The sequence below is a fragment of the Saccopteryx leptura genome, chromosome 9 (assembly GCF_036850995.1).
Source record: "Saccopteryx leptura isolate mSacLep1 chromosome 9, mSacLep1_pri_phased_curated, whole genome shotgun sequence".
Classification (NCBI taxonomy): Eukaryota; Metazoa; Chordata; class Mammalia; order Chiroptera; family Emballonuridae; genus Saccopteryx; species Saccopteryx leptura.
The window spans coordinates 10,575,926-10,597,048 of record NC_089511.1 but is presented as its reverse complement, the minus strand read 5'-3'; the positions used below and the strand labels follow the sequence as shown (position 1 = coordinate 10,597,048).

Genomic DNA, 21,123 nt, shown 5'->3' with positions numbered 1-21,123 from the left:
GGCAGGCAGACAGACTCCCGCATGCGCCCGACCAGGATCCACCCGGCACGCCCACCAGGGGGCGATGCTCTGCCCATCGGGGCCTCGCTCTATTGCGACCAGAGCCACTCTAGCGCCTGGGGCAGAGGCCAAGGAGCCATCCCCAGCGCCCGGGCCATCTTTTGCTCCAATGGAGCCTCAGCTGTGGGAGGGAAAGAGAGAGACAGAGAGGAAGGAGAGGGGGAGGGGTGGAGAAGCAGATGGGCACTTCTCCTGTGTGCCCTGGCTGGGAATCGAACCCGGGACTCCTGCACGCCAGGCTGACGCTCTACCACTGAGCCAACCGGCCAGGGCCCAACCAATTTCTTTAGGTTGAAAAAACCAATCCGGGGCTGGGGAGGTTGAGGGTGGACAGCATCTCTGTCCCTCCGCAGTCCCAGTGCCTGGGTGCTGACCTGGCTCAGGAAGAGCGTGGAGAAGGTAGTCCCGCAGCCTGGCCACAGCGGCGGGCCGGCCCGGAGCACTGCGGCTGGCTTGGAGGGCCCAGATCAGGTACGGCCAGGGCTGGGAGCTGTGAGGGTCCAGTGCGGAAGGGGCTGTAGGAGGCTAGCGCACCTGGGCTCCCTGCCCACACCTGTCTGTCTGACTGTCTGTCTGTCCCGGCAGGTAGGAGCACAGGTCCCCGAGCACTGCAGCACTCTGTGCTCAGGTAAGGCCGCGAGGTAGGATGGCTTTACAGAGGTGGGGCGGAGGGGAGGTTGGCAAGGGCCGTGCCCCTGGGGAGGGTCAATAGGGCCAAGTTTCACATTGGACTGGCCCTGGGTTCAAACCTGGTTTTGAGTTGAGCTGACCCGGGGCTCTGGGCAGACCTCTTGCTGCTGACCGCCATACTTGCTTCTGCAGGCGGACCTAATGGGGACTCCAGAGCAAAGGACGCTGGGTGAGTTCCCGTCCCTGAGCCTCTTCTGTAGTGTGTGTGGTGGGGGGAGCAGTGTGCGCGAGAGCCCAGGGTCTTGTATTTGAGACCCTCAGTGCGTGTGACCTTGCACGTGCTTTCATCTCTTCCGGGCCTTGCTTTTCTCATCCACAAAACAAGGATATCGGTCCTTGCTGCCCATGGTTTATGGTGTTGATTACTAAGAATTCTCAGGTAGGGGCCACGTTCTGAGGATGGGAGAAGGCGGGGATGCCGTGCGGAGCCCTGCGGCAGAGCCTGGGCCGTGTGGGGGGTGTTGGAGTGCCTAGGTTGTCCTCATAGTGGTCATCAGCTTTGAAGTTCTCCGAGCTGACCGAGGTGGGTGGCTGCCTTGGCATCAAGGGTGGCAGGCTGGGTGAGGACCATGCCCGATGGTGGAGCCTGTGCCCTTCTCTAGGGAGGGGCCCGGCCCAGTTCCAGTTGCCTCTGTCCTGTAGGGGAGTGGACCCAGGGTGACCAGAGCCTCCTGTTTTTCAAGAGAAGCTAGAAAATACAAATATATGATTTCACCTACCTGTGGACTCTAAATAACATTTATAAGGGAACAGACAAAACAGAAACAGACCCAGACACAGAGGACAGACTGATGGAGCCAGAGGAGAGGCAGGTTGGGGGCTGGGGGACGGAGGTGAGGGATGGAGAGCTACAGACCGGTAATTACGGAACAGCCACGGAGATGGAAGTACAGCAGCGGGAACGTAGTCAATACTACCGCAGTAACTGCTCGGTGCCAGGTGGGTGCTGGGAACATCTGGGGAACACTCTGTAAAGTACAGGACTGTCTAACTACTGTCTAACCACTGTGCTGCACACCTGACACTACTACAAAATAATACTGAATGTCAACTGTAGTTGAAAAAAAGAGAGAGAAGCTAGAAATTTAGGTTTTTATGCCAAATCTTTAATTCTTAGATAGTGCCGACTAATTGGAAAGTTGCCAGAACAATGTGGGTTCCCCAAATAAGCCTGGAACCTCCAGTTTACAATCTCTCCAGTCAGACATTCATCTCCATTTACCCTATTCATTCTTTCCTTCCCTTGTTCATTCTTTTTTTTTTTTTTTTTTTTTTTTTTTCTTTTCATTTTTCTGAAGCTGGAAACGGAGAAACAGTCAGACAGACTCCCGCATGCGCCCGACCGGGATCCACCCGGCACACTCACCAGGGGCGATGCTCTGCCCACCAGGGGACGATGCTCTGCCCATCCTGGGCGTCGCCATGTTGCGACCAGAGCCACTCTAGCGCCTGAGGCAGAGGCCACAGAGCCATCCCCAGCGCCCGGGCCATCTTTGCTCCAATGGAGCCTTGGCTGTGGGAGGGGAAGAGAGAGACAGAGAGAAAAGTGCGGCGGAGGGGTGGAGAAGCAAATGGGCGCTTCTCCTGTGTGCCCTGGCCGGGAATCGAACCCGGGTCCTCCGCACGCTAGGCCGACGCTCTACTGCTGAGCCAGCCGGCCAGGGCTTTTTTTTTTTTAACAGGGACAGAGAGAGAGAGAGTCAGAGAGAGGGATAGATAGGGACAGACAGACAGGAACGGAGAGAGATGAGAAGCATCAATCAGTTCTTCGTTGCGGTTCCTTAGTTATTCTTGATTGCTTTCTCATATGTGCCTTGACTACGGGCCTTCAGCAGACCGAGTAACCCCTTGCTTGAGCTGTGACCTTGGGTCCAAGCTGGTGAGCTTTCTGTTCAAACCAGATGAGCCCGCGCTTAAGCTGGCGACCCCGGGGTCTCGAACCTGGGTCTTCCGCATTCCAGTCCGACGCTCTATCCACTGCACCACCGCCTGGTCAGGCCCCTTGTTCATTCTTTAGACTGTCGGGTCCCTGAGTGCAGGGGCTTTCTGTGTTGGTCACCGTCGAACCCCGGGGTGCTCAGCACTGTGCTTGCCGTAGGGAAGGGACTCAGCATAGAGAAGCTGAATGAATGGGTGAACTGACGAATGTCTACAATCACGCACTCCATCTATCCATTCAGTACTCCAGCTCTCTCTATACGTATATGCTTCTTGGTCCTCTGGAAGCTGCCCAGGTCAGGGTCCTCAGGGCCGCTCAGCTAACTCACGGAATCAGGAAAGTGACTTAGAATGAAGGCACCCAGAGGACTTGCCAACTTTCTTTTGGGCCATACTTGAGGGGATGGTTCCCCTGGGAACCCAGAGCCTCCCAAGGAGAGAGGGGCTGCTTGCAGGGGCAGGCTGGGGCCAGGACCTTTGCCCCAGGACGGCTACATAATTTGTGGGGCCCAGCGCAAAATGGAAATGCTGGATTTCTTTTAAAACTTAAGAGTTTTAAGACTGTGATGACGGCATTACATAAGAAACGACCCTTCTAGATGTGAGGCCCTGTGTGACCGCACTGATCACACCCCCGTGAAGGCAGAGGGGTCACAGGGAGCCACGCTGCTGCCTTCAGGCCCCTGAGCAGCCCCCACCCCGCACTGCTGCCCCGGAGGCCCAGGCTGGCTCTGTTGTTCCAGAGCCTGCTCCAGCCCGGGGTCAGAATCTGAGGTTGGCAGGTCTCCCCTCCATCTGAGGTCCTCTGAGACCATCCAGTACCGGGCCCCGCGGTGCAGGATGGGGGCCGAGGGCTCGGAAGGGCTGGGCGAGGCCTGGGACCCCAGCCGGAGGTCCAGACTACGCAGCTGGCCTCTCCTCAGGCTCTGGGCTGACCACCGGCCCCTCTGCAGGCCCGGGCCCTGGCTGCTCAGGTGGTTTGAGCTGAACCTGGAGAAGGTGCTGCCTCAGCCTCCGAAGACCTCCGAGGTGAGCGGAGCAGAGGGGAAGCAGGAAGCCGACCCCCTGGAGGGTTTCTGGGGTCTCAGGAAGGCCTGCCTACTCTGGCCATTTGTCCCCACTCTCTTTCCTGGGTGCCTGGGGGGTCCCTGATGGGAGGAGAGACTGCAGGAGGGACAGGGGACCCAGGGGAAGGAGGGGCCGGCTCTCGGCAGGCAGGGAGGGAGCGCACAGGGCTTGCTGCTCCATGACCGAGACCTCTCTCCCTGCCGGTGATCCAGGGCTGCGGAGAGGAGCCTGCAGACGCTGCCTTGGGCCCAGGTACAGGGAGGGGACCTGGGAAGGGCTGTCTGACGTGGTCACAGTCTGGGCTGGGGGTAGAGCGGGGCCTGAGGGTCTGAGAGAGGACCCTACCCTCGCCCAGGCTAGGGAGGAGTTCAGGGCTTGCTGGGAGAGGTCTGTTGTGGTGGACACTACCCTGCCCCCAATCCAGGCTAAAAAGCCAGTGGCCAGGGGCAGCCTGGTCAGGTACCAGGCAAGTTCTTTCTGCTCCCTGGGCCTCAGTTCCGTCTGTCTGATGACAGGGGTAGTTGGCTGAGCCCAAGGGGCTCCCACTCAGCCATGTTTGCCCCTCAAATCTGGCCCCCTGTGCCCTTAAGCCAAACAGTGGTTCTCAAACTTTTTGAAGTTGGGGCACATTTAAAATTCTACAAATAATTATAGGCGCCCTATATACAAATTTCTGAGAAATATGTTATAATAATTAAGTCAAATATTAAAGAAAAAAATTTAAAGTCCAAATGTGCTTTTATGGTAATTAAACGAAGTAAATATGACAAAATTAAATTTATTCTGACATTAAAAAACATTTTTATGTTACATTTTTTGAGTTATGCTTTTTAGAATTCTTAAAAGGGGGTTAAAAATTAAAAAAAAGACAAAAAAGTTATCTTTTTATATATATAGATACATTCTTAGTAAGATTTAGTAAATTCGGCAGGTCCCTGCATGAATGTGTTAAGTTTTTTCATTCTTGTGTTTATGAGAAACATGAGCCTGATGTGTCCTAGCGATTTCTTCAATGTTTTGGCATATATTTGAACGGCAAACTCTCATTTCCTCATCAATACATTAAAGAGTTCCTCTCTTTTTATCTTGTGTTGAGTGCAGAAAACCCCCACCATACATATCATCTTAACTTTACACCAAACAAAAGATTGAAGAAACTTGCCTCCAGTCTTTCCGGGGAACATGGGGGGTAGTGTAAACAATCCAGCACCACAGCTTAACAGCCCTTTGCAACCTAATCAGGCAAGTGAGGTGGGGGATTGGGCAGACCGTCAGTTTACAGACAATTCCCCACACCTCTGTCCCCCAAAAATCTAAGCTCCAAAAACCCTGTTGGTTTTTTGGTCCCCAACAGGCACATATTTCTCTGGAATACCATAGGGTGCACCTGGAAATCTTCTAGGGCGCACACGTTGAGAACCACTGCCTTAAGGGGTCAATGGAGCCTTGCCTTGTCATCTTAATCTCCTGCTCTCCCTGCTGCCTAGAGTCCCCAGAACAGCCCTTGGAGACGGAGCCCATGCTGCAGGCCCCGGAGAGTCACCCCCTGCCCAGCCCCAGCCCCCCGGCGCCCGAGGAGCCGATCCCAGAGCCCCAGCCTGGCTTCCCAGCATCCTCCCTGATGCCCCCCGGGGACGCTGTCAGGTGAGCCCCCCCAAATGCCACGCCTCTAACGGGGAGCAGTGCAGCACTCAAATTTCATCCATTTTCTTTTTAAATTATAAAAGCAACACATGCCCCTGGGAGAAAATTCAAAGGAGTCTGTCTCCAGGGCCCCTTCCCAGGGCAACCCCATCAGGTGGCTTCTTGGCCCTTTCAACATTTTCTAGGCACAAACTTATGGGTATATTTCACTTTTATTTTATAATTTTTTAAAATTTTAAATTGATTTTGGCGAGAGAGGAAGGGAGAGAGAGAGAGAAACAGGAATGTTCCTGCTCCTGTATGTGCCCTGACCAGGTATTGAACCAGCAACCTCTGGGCTTTGGGACAATGCTCTAACCAACCGAACTGTCAGGCCAGGGCTACTTACCTGACAATAGCGAACTGTTCTGCACCTTGCTTTTTTTATTTTTTTATTTTTTTATCCAAAGGTGTCTCTCTCTCTTTTTTTTGTATTTTCCTGAAGTGAGAAGTGGGAAGTGGAGAGGCAGAAAGACAGACTCCTACATGCGCCCAACTGGAATCTACCTGGCAAGCCCACTAGGGGGTGATGCTCTGCCCATCTGAGCCATTGCTCCGTTGCAGCCGAAGCCATTCTAGCGCCTGAGGCAGAGGCCATGGAGCCATCCTCAGCGCCCGGGCCAACTTTGCTCCAAAGGGAGCCTTGGCAGCAGGAGGGGAAGAGAGAGAGAGAGAGAGAGGAAGGAGAGGGGGGAGAGGGGAGAGGCAAATGGGCACTTCTCCTGTGTGCCCTGGCCAGGAATTAAACCTGGGACTTCCCCATGCTGGGCCAATGCTCTACCACTGAGCCACTGGCCAGGGCCCAAAGATGTCTCTTTGAAGTGGTTTTATACACTTAGGTCTGCTTCACCCTTTCCATGGCTGCATGGTGCTCCCCTATGTGGATGTATCAGCCTTTATTTAACCATGCGCTGGGCATTCAGGTCTGTTTCCACTCTTTTGCTGTGAGCAATAGCCTTGTATGGGCACATTTCACCACATGCAGGCAAATCTGTAGGATAAAAACAAAGTTGCTTTTAAAATGGGATGGGCACTGACAAGTTCCCACCCTGGCCACGGGTGGGCGAGGGGCCTGAAACGCACTTCTGGGGGTGGAGTGGGGGTGTGGGGGGAGACTGAACTACCTGCTGGGGTCTGAGCAGTAGCCAGAGACTTGCCTAAAGAGGCCAGGGAGGGGGGACAGTGGCCTTTGGATACCTGGGTTCTGTTCTGCCTTCTGGTAGGCTGTCTGCCTTGGGGGGGGAGGAGGATCAGACTTCGGTGTCACTTTCTCACTGGGACATGGCCACTCTCTCCCACGTGCAGGCTGATGGCGTGGCTCCTGCACAGACTGGAGAAGGCCCTGCCACAGCCAGTGCTCCACGGGAAGGCTGAAGAGCAGGTGGGCGCTGGGCCAAGGGAGGGAGGGCTGTGGGTGGGGTGGGAGGGGTATTGGGAGCCCAGGCAAGAGTGGGGTGGTTGGCCTGTGTCTCTGCGGGACAGTCGCACAGAAGGAAGAAGGAGCCCTCAGCGGGAGCTCAGCCCCCCCAGCCCGCCTGTCGGCACCGCTCGCTCACTCCGCACGTCCTCTGTGGGGCCATGGCTACAGGGCCGAGAATGCTGGCTCAGCCCTGCCCGTCGAGGGGTCACAGTCGGTGGGGGAGGTGCTTCCACGGTGGAGCAGACTGGATGTGGGGTGCAGAGGAGGAGACTGCCGGGAGCATCAAGGAAGGCTTCCCAGGGGAGGTGGCCTGCAAGCTGAGACCTGAAGGAGGGAGTAGGAAGTGGGAGGGTGAAAGTGAATGCAGGTAGTTTGGGCCGTTCAGGCAGAGGACTAGTACATGCAGAGACCCAGAGATAAGAGGACTGGAATGTTCTGGGCAGAAGTAGGACTCCTAGGAAGCCAATGGCTCTATGTCAGGGGTCGGGAACTTATGGTTCATGAGCCAGATGTGGCTCTTTTGATGGCTGCATCTGGCTCACAGACAAATCTTTAATAATAATAATAATAATAACGTTAAAAATATAAAACATTCTCATGTATTACAATCCATTCATTTCCTACCGCTCATGTTCATGGTTGCGGGTGGCTGGAGCCAAACACAGCTGTCCTCCGGGACAACACCAAATTTTTATTGGATAATGCGTAACGTACACAGGTCGTTGTATGGCTCTCACGGAATTACATCTTAAAATATGTGGTGTTCATGGTTCTCTCAGCCAAAAAGTTTCCCGACCCCTGCTCTATGTGCATTCCTGACAACCTAGGACTCCAGCGTGGGTATGTGAGGGAGCAGGGTGTCTGTCACATCTTCCTCTCCAAGAAACGGACCCCTGGCCCTTCTTTCTTAGGGACAATTGGGCATCTTCCTAGAAGCACCTGGCACTGGGAGGTGGGAGGCGTGGATCCCCATCCTGCAGCAGTAGGGGGTGCACAGGCCCCCCGCCCTGCAGGCTGAGCCCTCAGGCTTCGTGTTCATGTGGGCTCTAGGGCGGCAGAGGAAGCATAACTTTGGGGTTTCCCAAGAGAAGGAAAGGAGGCCTGGGGAGATGGGGCAGGGGATTAGTCCATGAAGCTGCCCTTTCAGAGAGGAGGGACCCCTGAGAATGGACATAGGGGACAGGGGAGGTGTGAGGCCGGCGGGGGGCGGGGGAGACCTTCGTGCAGATGGAGCTTTGAGACAACCCTCCAGGGTTTTCCAAACACAGAGAACCGAAGAGAGGGCATTGTAGGCAGGGGGCCCAGCCTGGGCAAAGGAGCTGAGGCAAAGGAGAGGAAGGCAGGGGGGTGACCGGAGCAGAGGGCGACCTCCGAGGCAGGAGAGGAGAAGCAGGGAAGAGAGCCCGAGGCGAGAGGCCCTTCTGCGGGGTCCTAGTAGGGAAGAAGGAAAACCCTCCTGCTCATGCGTGTTCCGGGAGGGACGAAAGAAGCAGGGGAGCCGGTGAGGGGGCCACAGCAGTTCTTTCTCCGTCTCCCCGTGCAGGAGCCTGACTGCCCTGTGACGTGTGACGTGCAGACCAGTAAGTGACACGCTGGTGGGTCCTGGTGGGCATCTCTGGGAAGGTGGCTTGGTCTGAGCACGCATGGACAATGGGGCTGTCCGCTGCCGGGCCTGGACTCACTCGGGGCAGGGGTAGGGCACAGGCAGGGCTCCTGACTGGGAGCTGAGGGCGCCCGGGCTCTGCAGGCCCCACCCAGGCCAGCCTGGCCAGGTCGCCAGAGCCCAGTCCAGAGGCACATGGTGGCCTGAGGCCCCTGCTGGAGCCTGGGGAGGTGGGGGGAGGGGAGGGGTGGCCTGCCTCCTGCTTCTCATGCAGAGCAGACAGCTCTCAGGCCACGGTGCCGGGCCCCCCTTCCCTGCTGGGCAGCCAGAGAGAGCTCCCACTGCCCCCACAGCAGGGCCAGTGGGTTTGGCTGAGTCGAGTCCCTGGTTGAGGGGTGAGGGGAGACGGACTGGGAACTGGACCCCGTAGACTCCAGCTTCCTGGAGCTGGGAGGGCATCCCCTCACCTGTGGCCAGGTAGGGGAGTGTGTTACCTTTTATCCCAGCCCTGCATCAGGCCCGGGGACAGGCTGAGGCCAGGTGGGGTGGGCTAGGATCCAAACTCTGCTCTTCTTTCCTTTCATGGCCTCTGGAGAGGCCTGTGGTGGAGAGGGCGGTCACCCATTCATTCACAGATGTCACAGAGGGCCTGCTCCGGGTCAGGCCTCGATGAGTGCCCGACATGGGCCAAGCGGGGGGCAGTGACGCTATTCTACCCTGGACGTGGGTCCGGACACTGTGGGCCTCAGGGCTCCGGGGCTGCTTCTCACTTGTCTGTAAGGCTGTGTCCAACCTCAGCCCACTTGGTGGGTGGTGGTCTTTTTCTTTTTTTTTTTTTTTGGTATTTTTTTTTTTCCTGAAGCTGGAAACAGGGAGAGACAGCCAGACAGACTCCCGCATGCGCCCGACCGGGATCCACCCGGCACGCCCACCAGGGGTGACGCTCTGCCCACCAGGGGGCGATGCTCTGCCCCTCCGGGGCGTCACTCTGCCACGACCAGAGCCACTCTAGCGCCTGGGGCAGAGGCCAAGGAGCCATCCCCAGCACCTGGGCCATCCTTGCTCCAATGGAGCCTCCGCTGCGGGAGGGGAAGAGAGAGACAGAGAGGAAGGGGGGGGGTGGAGAAGCAAATGGAAGCAAATGGGCACTTCTCCTATGTGCCCTGGCCGGGAATCGAACCCGGGTCCCCCGCACGCCAGGCCGACGTTCCACCACTGAGCCATCCGGCCAGGGCCTGGTGGGTGGTGGTCTTTACGAGAACTCGGAGGCTGGTGATGGCCACTGTGGGCTGTGGAGGCCATGGGGTCTGTGTGATCGTGATGACATGGTGAGGGGAAGGCCTCAGAGCAGGGCTCGCTCTGTCCCATGGAGCTCATGGCCACCCTGGAGGACACCGCAGGGACCCCCATGGCTGTTGGGGAAGGCAGTGATGTGCCCAAGGTCACAGAGCAGGTTCTCATGGTGTGGAGGCAGCAGCTTCTCAGGCTGAGGTTAACAGAGGAGAAGAAGTTCCCTAGGACAGACCCCACCCTGAGAACTTTGAGGTTGGAGCCCCTGGCTCCTCTTAGCCTTCCCTCTCCTCCTCTGGAGGGAGGTGGGATTCTCAGCCAGGTACAGACAGGGCCTCCCGAGGTGCAGGAGGGTGGGGGTCAAGGGTCAGGGGTCAGGGTAGGCACTGGGGCAGCAATGGGGTGACTCAACACCCCCGCCAGGAACCAGGGGTCAGTTTCCCAGGACTGCCACAGGACTGTTACACAGGACTGTTTCACAGGACCACGGACTGGGTGCCTCCAAACAGTAGAACTGTATTCTCCTGTGGTTCAGAGGGCCGGAAGTCCAAAATCAGAGTGCTAGCAGGGGTGGTTCTACCTGCGGTTCCGACAAAGACACTGTTCATGCCTCTCTCCTGGCTTCTGGTGCCCACAGGCCATCCTCGGGGCCCACAGCCCATCCTCGGTGCCCACAGCCCATCCTCGGTGCCCACAGGCCATCCTCGGTGCCCACAGGCCATCCTCGGTGCCCACAGCCCATCCTCGGTGCCCACAGCCCATCCTCGGTGCCCACAGGCCATCCTCGGTGCCCACAGCCCATCCTCAGTGCCCACAGCCCATCCTCGGTGCCCACAGGCCATCCTCGGTGCCCACAGGCCATCCTCGGGGCCCACAGGCCATCCTCGGTGCCCACAGGCCATCCTCGGTGCCCACAGCCCATCCTCGGTGCCCACAGCCCATCCTTGGTGTCCACAGGCTCCTCGCTGCCTTCCTTGGTGTCTGTCAAGTCTCCCTTCTTTTTCTCTCATAGGGATACTAGTCATTGGATTAAGAGCCCACCCTAAATCCAGGATGATCTCATCTTGAGATCCTTAACTAATGACATCTGTACAGACCGTGTTTCCGAACAAGGTCACATGCACAGGCGACAGGAGTTAGGCCTTGGGCTCTGTCTGGGGGCCCTGCCCCCGAGCCTCCCTGGCTGTCACTCGTCCAATCCCTCCGCCTGTCCACCCAGCCACCGCCCTCTGTCTTCTCCTTCGTTTCAGGGGTGGCAGCAGCTGGGAGCCTCTGAAACAAGGGAGAAGGGAGCCTGGGAGAGCACAGATGGACAAACGGACAGATGGATGGAAGGAAAGAAGGGTGCCCTGAAGAGAAGACCTGCGGGGGGGGGTGGCCCTTGAACCCCCCACCCCCTTGAACAGTGACCTCTGCCCTTGCCCATGCTCCCAGGCAGGGTGACAGGGAATCCGCGTCCCTTCCACCAGTCCCGGAGCTGCCCCTTGGGACCAAGGCCAGCCCCTTTCTCCCGGAGCAAGGGGAAGGTCATCCAGGGGCAGCCTGTGGCACTGAGGCTGGACAGTAGGGGGACTTCCCGCCGGAAGGCTAGGAAAGCCCATGAAGGACTGTCTTTGAGAGGACACCTGCACGGCCCTCAGCATGGTGCCTGCCACATCGTCAGTGTCCCCATGGGACACAGCTTTTCCCAGAAGACGTTCTTCTTAGGCTTGGCCACATTCTCTCCCTCAGAGGCTCGGGACCACCAGGGGTCAGCAATAGACACTTTCGTTGACATTAAAGAGCATAAACCGATGCAGCAAACCTGTGATTGCATAATATTATTACTGCAGACAAGGCTAGAATGGGCACGTGGGTTTGAAAAGTGGGTGGATTGAGTGCCGCCTGTGGTCTGGGGGTTGCAGGCAGGAGGAGTTAGCCAGGAGTCCTGAGCTGGGTGCCCTGGGTCACAGCTGGCCCACAGATGTCTGTGTTTGGGGCAAGGAGTGATTTCAAAATTTAGAATGAGTTTCCAGCATTTAAAAAGCAAGCAGCTTTACATGGAAGAAGTCTGGCTTCTCTTGAAAACTGGGCAGATCCAGCCAGAATAGGCCCACACCATATATCCCACTTCACCCATCCACATCGTCCGCCCGGCTGGGTGGGTCTTTGAGCACGAGACCCCCGAGGTCTCAGACTGGCAGCGAGGGGACGGCAGCACTGGCACAGGGTGTGAAGTGAGCTGAGCCTGGAAGAAGGAGACAGCCCGAGTCCCTGACGCAGAAGGCAAAGCTAGAAAAGCTCGGGACTGTTTCTGGGGAGGTCTAGGCTGTGGCAGTCGGGAGCCACTGAAGGTGGTTGAGCAGGGGAGTGCCTTTGAAAAGAAAACTCTGAGGCTGAGCAAGCAATGGAGGCAGGGAAAGTGATTGAAGCAGGGGTTCTTGAACTTGGGGCCCCACCCAAAGCCTCTGGGACCCAAGCCGGCCAGAGAGGACGGCGGCTTTGAGCCAGGGTTTGGGCTTTGCCAGCAGCCCAGGGCCTGGGTGGGGGCCTTGGCCTAGGATTTGTGCCCCCTGCTCCCCGTCTGCGGGTCCTGGAACCGGGAGCTCCTTCCCCAGGGGAGGCTGATGAAACTCACTGCTGGAGTCGGAACTCCGTTCAGTGGCCCTGAGCGACAGAGACAGGCAGAGAGGACGCTGGCCAGGAGGGGCATGCCCAGGACGGACTGCAGGGGCAACGTGCAAGCCCTGGATGGAGCAGCAGTTTCCGTGTGGGCTTGAGCACCCACAGTGACCCACGGCGACCTGGGCACTGGGGGGCCCTGGAAAAGCCGGGACAGCTGGGCCTCGTTTGCCTGCAGAGAGGAGCTCAGAGCTCCAGGGGCAGGACAGTGGGTCTTTCTCCCGGCCTGCTCGGGGCGCTGCCCCAGGGTCAGTAGGGCAGAGTGCCCAATGCCTGCCCTGCCAGGCTGGTACCCAGGGCACCATCCTCTTCCCGCCATAGAATCTTTGGCTGTAAAACGAGGACAGTTTAGGGCATGCCTCGTGGGCCCAGCACAGACCTGAAAGGAGGAGGAAGTGCCTGTGAAACGTTCACTCACTAACCGGTACCTTGAAAGAGAGGGTTAATGGAAGGAAAGCAAGGGTGCTCGGCGTGAGCGCTCCAGGACGCCGGACGCCAGGCTTCTCCAGTGCCCGTTACAGACGGCTGCCCATGTCGGGGGCACATTTATCACTTGGGATCGAACACCAGGAGGAACAGGAGTCGGGGGACCTGGCACTGCCTCCAACATCCTGTGTGGCCTTGGACACGTCACTCAGCCTCTCTGAGCCGGCTCTCTGGTCTATAAAATGGGAGAATACTGTTCTCACCCTGCAGGATTGCCACGGAAGCCAATGAGCTCACAGGCCAGGGGACGTTCTGAGCCCTGGAGGTCCCCTGCTGTGTCAGGCAGGAACCTGCACCCAGCGGCTGCTTGGGGTGGAGACGCCACACCATTGTCAGATAGAAACATAGAATGACATCTATGACACGACCCATTACTAGATTCGGGGCCACGCAGGGGACAGCCTCCCTGGGCCAACCGCAGGGCTGCTTGTAGGGCTGGAGGGGCCTGGACCAGCCACGGAAGAGGCTAGTTCAGGATGCACGTGGGAGGCTTCCCTGGAGCGCAGCGGGCGCTCCTCTGTGAGGCACCTAGAAGCCAGGAGGCGGGAGCAAGGAGTGATGCAACTCTTAGAAAGTATTCGGCCCCATGCCTGGCACATGGGAAGCACCCCATACAAGAAGGTATTAATCTGTGCCTCAGTTTTTGCTCATCTATAAAATGGGGAATAACATATCATAGATGAAAAATAAAATGGGGATAATAATTGTTCTCACTTCCAAAGGTTGATGAGAGGACTAAACGAGTTACTACATATAATTCACTTAGCACAAGGCCTGGCACTAGTAGCTGTTGTCATCATTATTATTATCCACACCAGTGGTGGTCAACCTGGTCCCTACCGCCCACTAGTGGGTGTTCCAGCTTTCATGGTGGGCGGTAGCGGAGCAACCAAAGTATAAATAAAAAGATAGATTTAACTATAGTAAGTTGTTTTATAAAGATTTATTCTGCCAAACTTAGCGAAAATCCGACATAAAGTACTTGGTATGTAATTATTATTATATGCTTTAACTTGCTGTAACCCTGCTTTATAAATTTTATAAAGTAAAGTTACTTCCCTACTTTATAAACTACCATTACCGTGGAACCGGTGGGCGGTTAGAAAATGTTACTACTGACAGAGATACAAAAGTGGGCGGTAGGTATCAAAAGGTTGACTACCCCTGGTCTACACTGTAAACAAAAACTTCCAAAGCCATAGGGTGAGACTCGAGGCCAGCTTCCATTTAAAGTCCCCATCAGTAATTCCTGCTTGGCGTGACGGCCACCTAGACTCCTGGAGCTTTCTGGAAACCTGGTTCCGAGGCGCTCTTCCCCTTCGTCCCTTTTTCCTGCCCAAGGACTGGGCTGAGGCTCCTGACGAGTCTGCCCTGCACCCACTTCTGCTAAGCTCACAGCCCGCAGTGTTCTTCTTGGCAGGGGCCAGGGTGCCTGGAGAGAGGTGGAAAATTTCAGACTCCCCTCGGAAAGTGGGGCCACCGCCATGGGAAAGTTGACCCTCTCGGAGGGAGGGTGGTGCTTCTAAGTTCAGGAAGGAGACAAAGATCCCCAGAAGCAGGTGCTGGGAGGATGAGCATGTCGTACGCTGTCACCAGGGGGTGGCCGCTAGCGCGAGTGAGCTGTCTCTGCACCCCTCGGGACCTTTCAGGCCACCCGGCCCCTGCGTGTGGCAGGTGGCCCTCGAGCCTGGGTCCTTGGGCATCACCTGCAATACTGTGGTTAGAAGCAGTTTCTGCTTCGGCACAAACTCCAAGAAGGAACCCCCCCCGGGAGAAGCTGAGACTAACTGTAATGGAAGCTCTGTCTCAAGAAGGGGGAAGTGACAGAGACAGGTAAACGATCGATCGATCGTGGGCTTTTCAGCCCATTGGCTCAGAGCTGATCCGGTTGCTCATGGTCCCGCTGATAACGGGGCTGTGTCCATTGCTTGGCCGAGGGCTGGTGCGTGGCTGGTGACAGCCAAGGCTCCCTGTGTGGTCCCTGGGACTCGGAGCCCCAAGCCCACGCTCCCCCACACCCTGTGTCCCCTGCATGGCTGGTGACAGCCAAGGCTCCCTGTGTGGTCCCTGGGACTCGGAGCCCCAAGCCCACGCTCCCCCACACCCTGTGTCCCCTGCAGTCAGCATCCTTTCCGGAGGGCAAGAGGAGCCTGAGGTGGAGCTCGTCCTCGAAGAGGTTGACCCTCACGGGGAGGGGGACCAGCATCCGGATGGCAGCGCCAGCCCGCAGGACTCAGAGGGGGCGACTCCGGCTGGTGAAGAGGAGCATGAGGCCGTGGAAGAGATGCCCAGGTGGGAGCCAGAGAGGGGTCTGAACCACGGACTGGGAAGAGGGCAGGCGCATAGCACGGAACCGCAAAGGCATGAGCGGGCGTGGGGAGTGAGCCAAGCCTGCCTCTTCCTCCCACCCCTCCCCCAGACCCCCATCCTTCTCCCACGGGCGGGCGCAGTGGCTGCCGGGTTCTTCTGTCCCGTTCCAGGGACCATCGGAGCACTTACAAGCATGGACTCCCTTCATTTGTTTTTCTTTCTTTCTTTCTTTCTCTTTCTTTCTTTCTTTCTTTCTTTCTTTCTTTCTTTCTTTCTTTCTTTCTTTCTTTCTTTCTTCTTTCTTTCTTTCTTCTTTCTTTCTTTCTTCTTTCTTTCTTTCTTTCTTTCTTTTTTTTTTTTGTATTTTTCTGAAGCTGGAAACGGGGAGAGACAGACAGACTCCCGCATGCGCCCGACCGGGATCCACCCGGCACGCCCACCAGGGACAACGCTCTGCCCACCAGGGGGCGATGCTCTGCCCCTCGGGGGCGTCGCTCTGCCGCGACCAGAGCCACTCTAGCGCCTGGGGCAGAGGCCAAGGAGCCATCCCCAGCGCCCGGGCCATCCTTGCTCCAATGGAGCCTTGGCTGCAGGAGGGGAAGAGAGAGACAGAGAGGAAGGAGGGGGTGGGGGTGGAGAAGCAAATGGGCGTTTCTCCTATGTGCCCTGGCTGGGAATCGAACCCGGGTCCCCCACACGCCAGGCTGAAGCTCTACCGCTGAGCCAACCGGCCAGGGCCATCTTTCTTTTTTTTGTTGTTGCACAAAACATGACATATCACATGTACCCCCTGTCCGCACCTTGCTGTATTCACTTAGCAGCATATCTTGAGGTCTCTCCACCCTCCGTATATAGAGATCATCTGCTCACTTTTCCTTTTCATAACTGCATCCTGTTCCGTTGCATGGGGATGCCGGAATTTACCTAACCTGTCTGCTATTGATGGGCATTCAGGACGATTCAACAAGTTTGTTATTATAAATAATTCTGCAGCAGACTCTCCGGCACATGCCTGGGGGTGCATCTGCAGGAGGTCTCAGGTCCTCAGGCCTGGGACCTATGTCGCCAAGATGGGGACACTGGCCCAGAGAGCCTCAGGGGCTGCCCTCAGGTCACCTCAGGATGGTGGGGACTGAGACAGGCCCTTATAGAGAGTGCCCAGAGCTACTCAGGTGGGGTCCCCGTGTTGATCCTTGTTTATAGAGAGTGCCCAGAGCTACTCAGGTAGGGTCCCTGTGTTGATCCTTGTTTATAGAGAGTGCCCAGAGCTACTCAGGCGGGGTCCCCGGGTTGATCCTTGTTTATAGAGAGTGCCCGGAGCTACTCAGGTGGGGTCCCCGGGTTGATCCTTGTTTATAGAGAGTGCCCGGAGCTTCTCAGGCGGGGTCCCCGGGTTGATCCTTGTTTATAGAGAGTGCCCGGAGCTTCTCAGGCGGGGTCCCCGGGTTGATCCTTGTTTATAGAGAGTGCCCGGAGCTCCTCAGGCGGGGTCCCCGGGTTGATCCTTGTTTATAGAGAGTGCCCGGAGCTACTCAGGCGGGGTCCCCGGGTTGATCCTTGTTTATAGAGAGTGCCCGGAGCTTCTCAGGTGGGGTCCCCGGGTTGATCCTTGTTTATAGAGAGTGCCCGGAGCTTCTCAGGTGGGGTCCTCGGGTTGATCCTTGGTTGAGGGATTCATGTCTGGTCTCGGGGTCACAGGACATCTTACTGAAAATGGGGCAGGGGGTTGATGTGGATGCACCTGTAGGGGGGGCTCATCTCTTGCCTCTGACCTTGTTTCAGGGAGCTCTCCTGGATTCAAGAGGAGAAAGAAGAGGAGGAGGAAGGGGAGGAGGAGGAGGAGGAGGAGGAAGAGGAGGAGGAGGAGCTTGAGTAAGGCATTTCTGCCCTTGACAGAGGCGTGGCCCGGGGAGGTGGGGTTACAGGGAGGGGCACCAGGCTTCTGGGGGGGGTGTCCCCTGCTGCTCACCGGAGTGCCTTCCCTCCTTCTGTGCTGTGTGCCGCTGGGCACAGACCAGAGAGGCTGGGGAAGCCGGGGGTCTCCCACTGTGCTCGTAATGACCTGCACAGACATACATGCAAACGAACACTAGTATGCAGCCTCCACGAGGGTGGGGACTCTTGTCTGTTGTGTCCACAGCCATGTCCTCAGAGCCTAGAACAGTGCCCGGTACAGTAGGCACCAAATAAAAGTTGTCTGAGTTCATGAATGAGTGCCTGAATGGACGCAAGCCGCGGGCCCCCACTCCTCCCCCGGAATGAATAAAGCCGAGGCGCAGAGCGGCTCCCTCCCTCCTGGCCTCCCTAGCAGTGGGCCGGCGGTCGCCTCTGCCGCCCACCGAGGCTGCGTGGTCTCTGCCCCACTGCCCGTCAGTGGCCGCTTCTCCACCCACAGCCACACGGACCTCAGCACAGACAGAAGAGGTCAGTTAAAGGTTCCGAAACGGAGAGCAGAAACCGCTAAAAGTGAGACTCATCAAACTTGCTAAGAAACTTTATCTTAACTATTCCAACCACTAAGAAGGAGTAATAAGTGACACGAGAGTGGCTCGTTACTGCTACAGGGGCAGCCACGATATAGAAATGTCACGTTAACACTTATAGCCACATTAACAAGACAACCTGACGTGCACACAATGTCGTATGCCAAACAGACTTCACTTTTTTTTTTTTTTTTTTGCATTTTTCTGAAGCTGGAAACAGGGAGAGACAGTCAGACAGACTCCCACATGCGCCCGACCGGGATCCACCCGGCATGCCCACCATGGGGCGATGCTCTGCCCACCAGGGGGCGATGCTCTGCCCATCCTGGGCGTCGCCATGTTGCGACCAGAGCCACTCCAGCGCCTGAGGCAGAGGCCACAGAGCCATCCCCAGCGCCCGGGCCATCTTTGCTCCAATGGAGCCTTGCTGCGGGAGGGGAAGAGAGAGACAGAGAGGAAGGAGAGGGGGAGGGGTGGAGAAGCAAATGGGCGCTTCTCCTATGTGCCCTGGCCGGGAATCGAACCCGGGTCCTCCGCACGCTAGGCCCACGCTCTACCGCTGAGCCAACCGGCCAGGGCCAGACTTCACTTTTAAAGAAGCACGAGGAGGGGAGAAGATTTTCAGGCAGGTGAGGTGGACGGAGGAGTGGACGTAGAGGCGGAGACACGGGGGCTGTGAAGAGCAGGCGGTTGGACGGACGCCCGAGTGGAGTTAAGGGAGTGAGAGGTGGGGCTGGAGACAGGACGTCGGGAGTCTGGGGATAGAAGGACCGGAAAGCCCATAGCCACGGGGCAGGAGGAGATGCCCAGGGAGTGGGCGTGGACGGAGGGGAGGCCCCGAGGCCAGATCAGAGCCGGGGAGCTGAGGAGGGACCAGAGAGGGCAGGCGAGGAGGAGGCTCAGTGAGGGGCGAGGGGCGGAGCAGAGTGCCGGGCCAGGAGGATGGAGAGGGTGGCCAGGAAGGAGGGAGCGATCTGCAGCCCCGAGAGCAGCCCTCCCATCCCCGGAACAGGGACAACAGGTGGGGCCCCGTCGTGAAGGCCTTGAACTCGGTTCTCTGGGAGGAATGGGAGCGGCAGGGTCTGGCAGCTGCGTTGTGGAGAGACTGAGGCAGGGAGAGCAGGAGGAGGCTGTTGCCAGGATCAGCCCAGGCTGGTGGGCTCTGTCCCTTTGCTCCACCCCCCTGCATTGTCCCCGGTCTCTGTGCCCTGCGTGGTACCCCCGGCCCTCTTCCTTCCTCCCTGACGGGCCCCTCTGGGCGTAACCGGGGCAGGGTAACCCCATGAGTGGTAGGAGCACAGGCTCTGCTCCTCTTAGCAGAGACACCTGGCAAGCGGCACGCCTGCCCGGAGCTTCCACCCCACGCCTGTGAAGGGACAGGGGACAACAACAGCCCCTGCAGAGCGGGCATGGGCCCCGCGGTGAGAATGGGTGTGGCGGGACTTGCGCCCGGTCGGTCGAAGACCCCTCTGAAGGTCACTGATGTTTGAATCCCCACGGAAGGTCACTTTTAGTCCATTCCAGGAAAGAGTTAAACCATGAGACCAACAACACAAGATTTCAGGGCTGGAAGCCTGCTCGGTGTCATCTGCCTTTAGTCTACCCTTGCCCAGGTCACATCGAATCTTTCCTTCCTTGGCAAGAGGCCACACAGCTGTGTGCTTCCCTCCGATCATGGGGGCTCACAACTGCTCAGAGGCCACCCATTCCATCCGTAGGCACCTCTGACTCAGGAAATTATCTCTTCCACCAAAACTAACAGCCTCCTTATGATTTCTATAACTCCGTCCTAATTCTGCCCTCTGGGCCCCCAGAGCCCAGCTGCTCTCGCTAGCAGGTGACCGCTCTTCCCCGAGGTGCGGGCCTTCACTGCTGCCTCGCAGCCTCCCTGCGGCCTGTTTGCCCTCTGCTGCCCACCTGCCTTGGTGCAGAGCGTAGAGTGGGGGGTCGTTCCCCACTCAGCCTGTGTGCCCAACGCATGGGCCTGGGCTGGAACAGCCCTGGAAGCCCAGTGATCAGTGTGCTCACACACGTGCACATGCACTGACTACACGCGTTCCCAGTGCAGAGAGCATGTGTCTGCACTGTCACACACCAGCGCATAGACAGACACGCAGGTCGGGCTATGCACACTTATACTCACACATAGTCTGCAAACATACACAAGCACACACAACAAACACACATATGTTCACACGTGTTCACACATGAACACACTTACAGATATCCACACTGCACCCTGCACACATGTTCATGCACACAAGCACGTGCATATAATTACCCACAAATGCTGCAGTCATACACAGGAACACACACAGCTTTGCCCAGAGTTTCAAACTCATGGAAGTTTGGGCCCAGGGTTCCAGGCAAAGATGGGGGTTCTGTGGTGAGAGAGTGAGTGACCCCAGAGCCAGGGTCACAAGGGTCCAGTGTGGCCAAGGGGCTGGGCTGTCACTGGCTGGGGAAAGATGCTTTTGGCCAGCTTTGTGGAGGCACCGGGTTTACTGATGACGCTGGCAGATGGTCGCCTAGCGACCAGGTCTCTGCTGGCAACTGCTCGGCTTTTCCTAGCAACCGCAGCCTTTTGGTCCCCACCTGGCCTCCCTGGGGGCATCTCTGCAGAGTGCCCTGCGCACCCCCTTAATCTGATTAGAAGCAGGAAGACTCGGTGGCTCGTCCGCCACCAGCCGAGTCACACTGGCTCGAGAGCCGGCCTCGCAGGCTCGGGGCTGGGTAGACTCTCCACGTTCCCCCCTGGCGTGCACTGCGCTGCCTCGGGGTTTGGGATGAACGCCATCGTCCCCAGCTGAGCTCCCGCACCATGGTCATCCTTGTTGGCAAAGACAGCAAGACCCAAGTAGGTGGCCGCTTCCCCCTCAGGGCTCCCCTCCTTCCTTCTTTTGGGGTCGGGCTGTCATGTGAAGAGCTGAAGGCGACTGTGAGGACCTTAATTTGGGGGCACAGCCTGCTGGGTGACTAGAGGGAGGAGGAGTGGCTGGCAAACTGGTTCTGCTGCCCCTCCCTGCACCTTCTACCCTTTACTCGGAGAGTCAAGAGTGGGGCGGGGGAGTTCCTCTAGGGTGCCCACCACAGCCAGTCTGTGTGCTGCTCCCCTCGGAATTCCCTGGGATTTGGAAACCTTGCAGAAGTTATCACCTGCCGCTGCTGGGCCAGGCAAGAGGAGTTCCTGGCAGGCACAGGACACACTGCTTACCAGAGGCCAGCATGACTTTAGGTGCATAGGTCCCAAAACAGTGCTGACAGGGCCACAGTAGGGTCCGTTAGGTGTCTCAATAGCTCAAGATGTTTGTGCAAAACGTTCCCCGATCCATGTGGGTGGTTCATACCCTGAAGGACGCTGCCTCCTCTGGGATGAGTGCTAATGATGACAGGGACAATCATAGGAACAGCTGTCACTGGATTAGCACTTG

General features: G+C 57.4%; 1 protein-coding gene across 1 annotated transcript in view; it reads left to right on the top strand.

Moving 5' to 3' along the window:
- Positions 1-21,123, top strand: part of CNGB1 (cyclic nucleotide gated channel subunit beta 1) — a 72,362-nt gene that overhangs the window by 4,500 nt on the left and 46,739 nt on the right. The window contains exons 5-15 of the mRNA XM_066350176.1: positions 414-531; positions 646-688; positions 883-919; positions 3,642-3,717; positions 3,969-4,008; positions 5,244-5,400; positions 6,745-6,820; positions 8,403-8,439; positions 15,020-15,191; positions 16,992-17,081; positions 17,518-17,633. Of these exons, the coding sequence (XP_066206273.1) occupies positions 414-531; positions 646-688; positions 883-919; positions 3,642-3,717; positions 3,969-4,008; positions 5,244-5,400; positions 6,745-6,820; positions 8,403-8,439; positions 15,020-15,191; positions 16,992-17,081; positions 17,518-17,633 (962 nt within the window). The remainder of the gene's footprint in view (positions 1-413; positions 532-645; positions 689-882; positions 920-3,641; positions 3,718-3,968; positions 4,009-5,243; positions 5,401-6,744; positions 6,821-8,402; positions 8,440-15,019; positions 15,192-16,991; positions 17,082-17,517; positions 17,634-21,123) is intronic.